The sequence below is a fragment of the Lepisma saccharinum genome, chromosome 16 (genome assembly GCF_977018435.1).
Source record: "Lepisma saccharinum chromosome 16, izLepSacc3.1, whole genome shotgun sequence".
Taxonomy (NCBI): Eukaryota; Metazoa; Arthropoda; class Insecta; order Zygentoma; family Lepismatidae; genus Lepisma; species Lepisma saccharinum.
This window is the reverse complement of record NC_139244.1, coordinates 14,055,983-14,065,040: the sequence shown is the minus strand read 5'-3', so window position 1 is coordinate 14,065,040 and position 9,058 is coordinate 14,055,983. Positions and strand designations below refer to the sequence as shown.

General features: G+C 37.6%; 1 protein-coding gene across 1 annotated transcript; it reads right to left on the bottom strand.

The window, feature by feature from the left end:
- Nucleotides 1–2,266: 2,266 nt before the first annotated feature.
- MED6 (mediator complex subunit 6) lies at nt 2,267–8,879 on the bottom strand. Its single transcript, XM_083137730.1, has 5 exons — nt 8,749–8,879; nt 8,043–8,202; nt 6,275–6,449; nt 4,738–4,990; nt 2,267–2,451 (listed from the first exon to the last, which is right to left on the bottom strand). The coding sequence occupies exons 1-5, from the start codon at nt 8,762–8,764 to the stop codon at nt 2,336–2,338; spliced, it is 720 nt and encodes a 239-aa protein (XP_082993856.1). The 5' UTR covers nt 8,765–8,879; the 3' UTR covers nt 2,267–2,335.
- Between the last annotated feature and the right edge of the window lie 179 nt (nt 8,880–9,058).

The window sequence follows — 9,058 nt, the reverse complement described above, 5'->3', positions numbered from 1 at the left end:
AACACGGATGCTTACACAGATCTGTAGAAGCCATTTGACAGTAGTGCCGAAACAACGTCAGCAGAAAGTTGGAAAAGGGCATTTTGAGGAAGGGAGTTAATTACAAATTTTGTTTATATCTTTTTCCACAGGTTTAGCAAAACTATTTCCTTAAATACTGGGTTACAAAAATTTATTGCAAGTAAAGCATTGAACCTACGTGAATAAAACCAGTCCAGAACGAACGAAGAAGGCAAACATTTTTTTGCCACCTACAAATGTGTTCACCATGAGTGACGTGGCAAACACCGACACTATAATCTAGTCTTTGCCACACTCGCATCAGCAAAACACTAGGAGTGATGCAAGTGTCACCTAGCAGCAGAATGTGCACTCGCAGCTTAACAAAACATACATGCACAAACTGTTTGTGTTCCTCATTCGTTCTGTACTGGCTTGATTAACGAAAGTTGATTAGTTTACTTGCAATAAACTTTTGTAACCCCTCAATTATTTCTGAAACACGAGGTATAATACAAACCTCAATAATGTAGGCCACCTTCAAAGCATATACAAAAATCCATATGAAAAGCATGTGTGCCAATAAAACTTGAAATTTCTTTCTAAATAAAATTAGATATAAAGAATACCTATCTTGCAGACTTTGTTGGAAGTATCTGCAAGTGTAATCTTTCACACTGGAGTGACATGACATACTGCACGTTATTTGTCCAATTGATGTCGCTCATTTTTCCAAGATAGTGTGTTTGTCATGCATGCCCAGAGAATATTGTTTTCCAAACCTAAAGGGGAGAACAGCTAGTCAGATGTGTGAAGTGTCATTTATCTCTTCAGTGGGCAATTTCCCTTTCAAGACTGTGATTCTAGGAAACATTCACAGAGGAGCCTCATCTTGAAGGTGGGGACCAGGCGAAATTCTTGCTCAGCTGATCATACACCTGCAGACTGTCATGGCACCAGTGGGATGTGTTAGTCCACTAGGAACTTAAGATGTTGCATCTCTGTTCATTGTCACACGTGCGGTATAAGGCATCAGCGCATGCTGGTTCAAGTCTCCTGTGGGAAAGTGTAACAACTTTTCTTGGGATTTCTGCCAGTGTATGGGACCGGTGGTCACCCACGATCGTGAGGAAATTGGGGAGCAATGAATGAGTAGCGTAACCTGGTTATGGAAAACCTTAGGGAGCAATGAACGAGTAGCGTAACCTGGTTATGGAAAACCTTAGGGAGCAATGAATGAGTAGCGTAACCTGGTTATGGAAAACCTTAGGGAGCAATGAATGAGTAGCATAACCTGGTTATGGAAAACCTTAGGGAGCAATGAATGAGTAGCGTAACCTGGTTATGGAAAACTTATGACAACTAGGGGTTTGTCATACTGGCCACTCACCATCCCATAACTGGTTGGATGATCTTCCACCTTGGTAGTGGGAGTGAGGCCAGCAGCTGATAGGTAGGCCATCATGGGCTGTTGCGCCATGGGTTTTAAGTTACAATAAAATAACTAGCGAATGTTTTCACAAGAGACACTGAAACATTGAATGTCGTAACTAGAGCCAGGATGGGATTACGAAGGAAAATTTGTGTAATCCCGACACTCAAGCTGAAAAAAAAAGTATTTTTAATTCAATTATAATAAAATAAAATGATGACTATAATAATAAAAAAAGGTAAAATATACATTTCTACAATCTAAGTGCAAGGTATGGGAATAAGCAGCAGAAGTTCCTAATCTGCCAGGCTATAGACTGGTCAGGGGTTTCATTCTTCCTCTTCCCCCTACCCCCCTCGCAATAAATAGCTATGAAGAAGAATGACTACTATTTGTTGAATTTTAGCCCCCTTGATAGAAAACTTTCTGCCAATTGCCTTTGTAGCTGTGGATCCCCACCTAACCAATCTCTAGGCTCCCAACAATTGACACAACTTAAATCTAAATTGCAGAAATTTGTTGCAGGCTGGTTTGGTAACTGAGTGGTAAGCAACATGTACCAATCTGATATCTGTGGAAAGTAACTACGCTGACTTCACACAACTAGTAGAAAGTAAAAAAAAAATTGTGGGAATATAGACTATTTAAAAAATACTACAAGTTTTACAGGTGTGTCATTATCACATTCACTACCTCCCAATTAATCCGTGTCATCCCTGGTACAAGGCAGTTTCAAGCTGATGAAATATCAAAGTATCAGCGAGAATTGTAAAATTTGAAAAATTTATTTACTTGGGAGGGGGTCACATAAAGTAAACACTCCTTAAGAAAATCCATACTTTTATTTTTATGCATTTATCATTAATCCCTCTTATCCCCTTGAAAAAAATATTTTCCCTTCGTTTACGATAACCTTGGTTTCTTCTCTGGTGGTGGCTTCATCCGGGCATTTTCTGAAGATGGAGTGTCTGGTTTTTCAGTCTTTATTTCTACTGGTCGTGGCTCCTGCTTTATAGTTTCTGCAAGAAAGAAGTGTAACACTACAGCAAATGATTCACTTTCAAAAGCATGAGCAAACAGATGGCCGATACATTGACCAGCAATTTTGAAAACTACACAGGATATTTCAGTTCTGTCTTTATTGTTCATTAGTATACATATGACATACTCGAATTACGAAACAATACATTCATTGTTACTATTATTAACAAGTGGAGATTGAAAAAGTCTTTTGTACCCTTCGTAACATTATGGGATGATTTATTAAAAGGGCTATAACTCGTAAACCATTGCTTGTATGAAAAAATTCAGTTTTACATGTAATCAGAGTAAAAAGCAACACTTTAAGCATGTACAACTATTAAGGTTCCAGGGGGGCCATGGGGACAAAAGAACGATTTTTAAGATTTGGCAAACCACTTGGCACCAATTACCGTGCTATTTCTTGAAAACTACACACAATATTTCAGTTCTGTCTCTTTTGCTCATTAATTATCCATCTAAAGGTATTACATACTCAAATTACAAAACATATATATCCATTGTTACTATTGAAATTCTAGAAATTATTTCCGTAAACTGGAATCACTGCCACTCATATACATTGTTGTTATTATTTTCCACAAGAAGTGTCAGCCTGTTATCAATGAATCTTTGCATGGCTGTAGGAGTGTATCACTGCTAAACACTCCTAAAGTCTGCCCGGCCAAAGAATGAACTTGAGGAAACCCAGACTTTCTGCCCCCAGTGCAAGGGGGGAAAAGCGGTGTTGCTACATGCCTGATTTTTGTCCAGTCGTACACGACACCTCTTCCTGTCAACAAGCCCCATTCGCTCGCATTTCAGGGAGAGGCAGGGAATCTGGGTCCCATGCACTTGCTACATGGCGGCAACCATTAGTCTTCACCGTGGTGGCTTTAATGAGGGTGCCACCTGTTTTGAAAACGACCCAAAACGAAAAATTTTGCAACGCAGAATACCACGAGAATTCCCCCTTGCCACGGCAACTGGACAAAGCCGATTGGTTCAGCTGTTCATGTGACCCTCCATGGCTTTCAACAGAAAAGACAAAAATAGAATTTCCAAGTCCGTTCTTTGGCCGGAACCACTGTAGATACATTTTTCATTTAATTCGGTCTGTTGTGGGGGCCAAAGGGACATGCCCGTACGTCATTTGTTTTTTTTAAATTCAATGTTCTTCTTCTTTCTTTAACACTCGTTATTGGGAGGCACACCAAGTGGTATGTTCCTTCGAGTGAATTCATGAATTGTTGTGATTTTTGGGCATTGAAAGAAATAATGATTACGCCAGAGCAGTTGTTTTTTTTTGGGAAGTAGTGAATATTTTCACCAAAATTCAAAATATCGTAGAACTAAGGAAGGCTGTGACATACTGTTACAATCTGAATAGTGTAGTAACAATGCCAATAGTTACGTATGGAGTGGAGACTTGTACAATGACAGAGAGACACAAAAGAAAGATGCCGGCAGTGGAGATGAAAGTTTTAAAGAGTGTATTGGGAACACTAGAAGGGATAGAATAAGAACTGAGGAGATCTGTCTTGACAGTGAATAAGCTTCAGGACAGATTAGATCAGGCCCAAATGAGATAGTTTGGACACATGAAGAGGATGGATGCAGAAAGACTACCAGTAAGAGCTTACAATGCACAAGGAGTGGGAATAAGGCCAAAGGGGAGACCAAGATGTTGGTGGAAAGAGCAGATAGTGAAGAATGTTAGGAGAAGTGGACAAAATTGGAAGACTGTGGAAAGAGAGAAGTGGTGGAAGACCAGAAAAACAAATGGAGAGGCTTGACTTCTATGCCAACCCATCCAGAGGCAGGAAACAGTGGATGGTAACAATGACAAAATTTTGTCAGCATTCAACCACACGTAGATTTTCCATCCTTTTACCTATAAATATTACACAATAGACCCTTCAAGGGCTGCAGTGGTCTGGTCTGTAGGGCATCTGACTGCCATGCTGGAAACGCAGGTTCAATTCTTGGGATGGTTGATCTAAAGCCAGAATATTTCCAGCTAGAGACATAAAGCAGCTCTGGGGCTCACCCAGCCACCAATCAATGGGTACCTGCAGGGTAAAGGCAGTTGGCACGTGATGCTGATTACATCACCTCAAAAATGGCCGAGATCGAGAATATGTGGGGCCCTACTCCCCAAATCCGCTAATTGTGCCTCCATGTCACGGTGCTATATGCACGAGGAACTTTACCTTACGTTTACGTAGAGGTGCTGGTTTTTCACTAAAATGAACAAATACTGTATAATGAAGACAATGACAAACCTGCAGGTGGTTTCTGTTCCGTAGGAACTGCAGGAACTTTATGTGGAAACTTGTTTACAAGCTCTGCTAACAGCATGTCCACCCTTTGTCTCTGAAAATATGAACTAGGTTCTTCCTTAATATTGTCCTTCTTTGTTAGTTTATCCTGTGCTCCCTTGTCCTTAAACTCCCAGTAATATCCCTTGGAGGGGTGGTATCGTGAATAGGACAGAGTTTCATCAAAGGCTGACTGTACATGATGCACTGTAGATAACTGAAAGAAAAAATGCATTGGAACAGATAACCTTTTCATAACCATTATACAGGGGTAGATAAAACTAAAAATAATTCAGATGCCAGCCCCTTTTTCTCAGGAGGAGGGTGGATAAAATTCATTTTTATTTAAATCAATTTCTTTGATTTTTTAAAAAAAAAAACATGCTTCAAATTGCTTGTATGAAAGACATTTTCTGGTAAACGGCCAGATAAAATATTTGAACAGTTTGATTAAAGCAAATAAAAAATTATGTGTAAATATACATTTTTCTATTTCTGATACTGTATACATGAACATACTATGAAAATATTTGTTGAGTGTGTTAATGAAACTATAATAATTTTAGTAACTTTTCTTCCAGTAAAAATAAAACATTCTGGATGTACTAAATAATTGTAACTTATAATATTTTTACAGTCTTTGTAGCTGAATGTTGGTGATTTTTTAATGATAGTTTGCAAAATATCAGCTGCCATGTTTGTTTACATTTAAATGATAATGGCACTATTTACTTATTCTACACAAAATGTTTGCTATTTTTGCCTATAAAAATTATTGAATTTTACAGTTTGCATATTCCATTCCTAATAAACACTATTAAATGATTACAAGATTAATGTACTTTCACCAAAAGTGATTCTGATATCTACAAAATTCTTATGTACATTATTCTATAAATTATCCTTTACGATGATTTAAATCTGCGATTTTTAAAAAAAAAATCAAATCACTGACCTTTTTTTTAAAAAATCACCTGATTTAATTATTTTTTTATTTGGGCTAAGAAAGCCATGAATCCCACTTAGATAAATCCACCACACATTTTGATTGGTTGGTTGATTTGTTGTTTTAAGTCCACTTTATGCACAGTAAGGCTAATTGGGACTGGACCTACAGTTCAAAGTGGGATCCGAACCACTTGTGCCTCCACCGGGTACCGAACCCGGGACCCCTTGACTACAAGGCGACGATGCTACCACTGCGCCATCGGGGAGGCCCACACACATCTTGAAATGTGACGTTAAAACATTTAATTTATTAATTAATACAATATTGTATTATAAGTAATTAGTATTGCACCATAGTGGCCATCCTAGATAAGACTCTGCCAGTAATGTCATAAACAAGTATGCAATACATTCTAACATATGGCTGAATATACCATATCACTTAAGATTTTAAAATCCAGCCACCAACAGCGCAAAAAAACTCTCTTTTCACTCCCTTATTTATACAACCACTGTACAGAAATCAAGTGAGAACATTAAGAGAATCACTTACGATTCTTGAGTTCAATACAGATCCTAAGTCTGGCGACTGGTACACCACACCTGCAATGATATAGTAATCTGCCAATGGTGTCACCTGTGTTGGGGAATGCCTATGTTGTTTCCTGATGACATAAAGAATCGGTTCCTGTGCATGTAAGAGCCTGTACTCCAGACCTGTCATGTTGCTGAAAAAAATGATTTGATTAAACATCTTGAATAACATGAAAATTAGCCCCATAATTAATATCTCTCAATAAAAGGCAGGTAACAGTTTAGTATATCGGAAACACATTTCTTCATTTTTACAGAAGAAACTACTTACGGAAATGAGTTTGTCTAAGGTTTACAACATTCGTCGAGGTATTTTCTTTCATCGTGGACTATATTTGACCGGGAAATCATGTATTTTTCAAGATAAATATCTCACCGGCGCACAATTGCCATTGTTTTCATTTGCCTCCCGTACCTAAACCAGATGCAGCGTACGTTTCATGATGTAACCCCCTGTCATTGTTTCCAACCCCTTTTTCTCACTATGCTTGCCTAACCTAACCTTATCGGAAATGGTTCGTGGGGCTATCCGTCAGCTACCCGTGCATAATGTACAATTTCCACCGGTGATGAACACGATAGTAGGTATTTTTCGGTGATGAAGGTTGGAAACACTGCATACCCATAACGTGAGCCAAGATGTGGCTGCCATATTGTGTGTTACGGAAGCAAGGAAAGGAATCAAAGAAATCACTCTGTATGTGAAAAATTGTGTTTGGTTTCGTGCAAAAAGCATTATGGCACCTTGAACTATGTTCCGCAATACACAATTGGTAAGTACAATTCATGCGAAACACAAAATATCCGATTTTGATGTGTTTCCGATTAAAGTGTTACCAAAAGACCCTGTAAAGAAGGTTCTGGAGTGAGGCATTTTCCCTGATTATATTTTATGCTATACTACTATATTACAAAGGGAACCTAACACCCAGAAGTTGATACAGCTCTGATCAGCTGTTCCTGCAGACACACACAAATAATTTCAAAATATTCCATGTATTAATATTATAACATACATATATTATACTGTAATTTTAGTCAATAATAATATTTTTCTACACTTTCATAACTTTTTAATATTAGGAAGTAGTGACAAACTTTAAGGCTAACATTAATATGATAATAGAAACCACCATAGTAATAGAAATAGTAACACACAACAGAACATTTGTATTTTTGTTATTTAGCATTGCTTTTCTACCACTTTTGGCTAACTGCAATGATGAGGATGAATGATGATTACATGAAATTCATGGACACTCACAAACCCAAGAACTTTGGTGGAGAGATTATTTAAATTCGAGCAGAGTACAGGGTTATCCGTATGAGATGTCAGAAAAATAAACCGTTATCTACAAGAGGTTAATGTAGATATTTGTGAGCAGTTTGTTGTAATATAAGCAGAACAGATGTACATTTCGAGTGAGTGGAGGTTTACAGTCTTCACCTGTGTGGCAGCAGTAGGATGCATGTAATACACAAAAAATTTGCATACCATACGACATACTGTGTGTGCTGTTGTAAAGTGACCACCACCTTTGTTACCATGCACATTAGCGCCACCATGTGGCTGAAGTCTGTAAACCTCCATTCACTTACAACAAGCTGCTCGGAGATACGTACGTTAACCTCTTGTATATAACTGTTTACTTTTCTGGCATCTCCGAAAGGATCACCCTGTATTATATTTATGTATCGATGTAAAAAAAATATTTCTAAAAACTTACTCTAGCTGGTCAGGGTTGAGGCGCTGCATTTTAACAATCTCATTGTTGCATGTTCGATCAAAAAATGGATTACTTCTTTCAGAGAAATAATCCAAAATATTTCCTGGATTGAGAATGGGAATCCAAGCACTGTCATGCCAGGATAAACCCAGGGGATTTTCTGTAAAATAAATAAATAAATAAATGGTTGTCTTGGACTGCTGCCAATAGCAAATAACATCAACAACATTAGTTGTAATCAAAATAGGCGATTTTCTTGTGGAAGTGTGTGTGGTATCTATGCACAAACTATGTAAACATAAACAAAAATTCCCTGTTCAAAGAGAATGACAGACACTGATGAATTTATTTAGGCATGCAGAATTTTAGTTACTTTCACTTAATTCATTTATTTAAGTACTTTTAAAGATACATCGAGTAGAATCCTATTCCGAATGACGCAGAAATATAATAATCCATGATAGACTGGTGAATGCAGACCATCCTATTTAGTTTTATTTTAAATCTGGCAGATATGTTGGATTCATGCAACATTTCTCACTGCTGAAAAACATACGGTGGCCTAGAGATACCATTTTGCTTACATATTTAAAAAATAAAAGTCTCAAGAGGGGACTAATACTTTGGCTGGGCTTACCAGTGGAATTATTACACGTATACACTATGCAATACACACAAATAAGGTACATATTAGTTTGAAACGTACCTTTGGCTTCAGCCATTTCTTTATTATTCTTGAGTTCCCAAAAGGAACAGGTTCGTACTTTAAGAAATAACTGAATTTTTAACTCGTAACCACTTAATTCGGATCACACCCACACCACAACAAACCGTAACGCAATGTGATTGTCAATTGTTTTATTGTATGTGAAGCTGACCACAAATTTACAATATGAAGTCTGTAAAATCAGTGTTGCAGGCCGTAGAAATATTATTTTCGTGCTCAGTTGTAAGGCGACAGTTTAGAATAGAATAGATAATGACAAAAGTGACTAACAATATTAGTTGCACATTAG

What these genes read in the sequence shown, in the direction of transcription:
- MED6 (XM_083137730.1), bottom strand. An exon ending in CTCAACCCTGACCAGCTAGA is followed by an intron (nt 6,450 to 8,042) that starts GTAAGTTTTTAG and finishes CATTTTTTTCAG; the next exon opens with CAACATGACAGGTCTGGAGT. An exon ending in GGAACAGAAACCACCTGCAG is followed by an intron (nt 2,452 to 4,737) that starts GTTTGTCATTGT and finishes TCTTTCTTGCAG; the next exon opens with AAACTATAAAGCAGGAGCCA.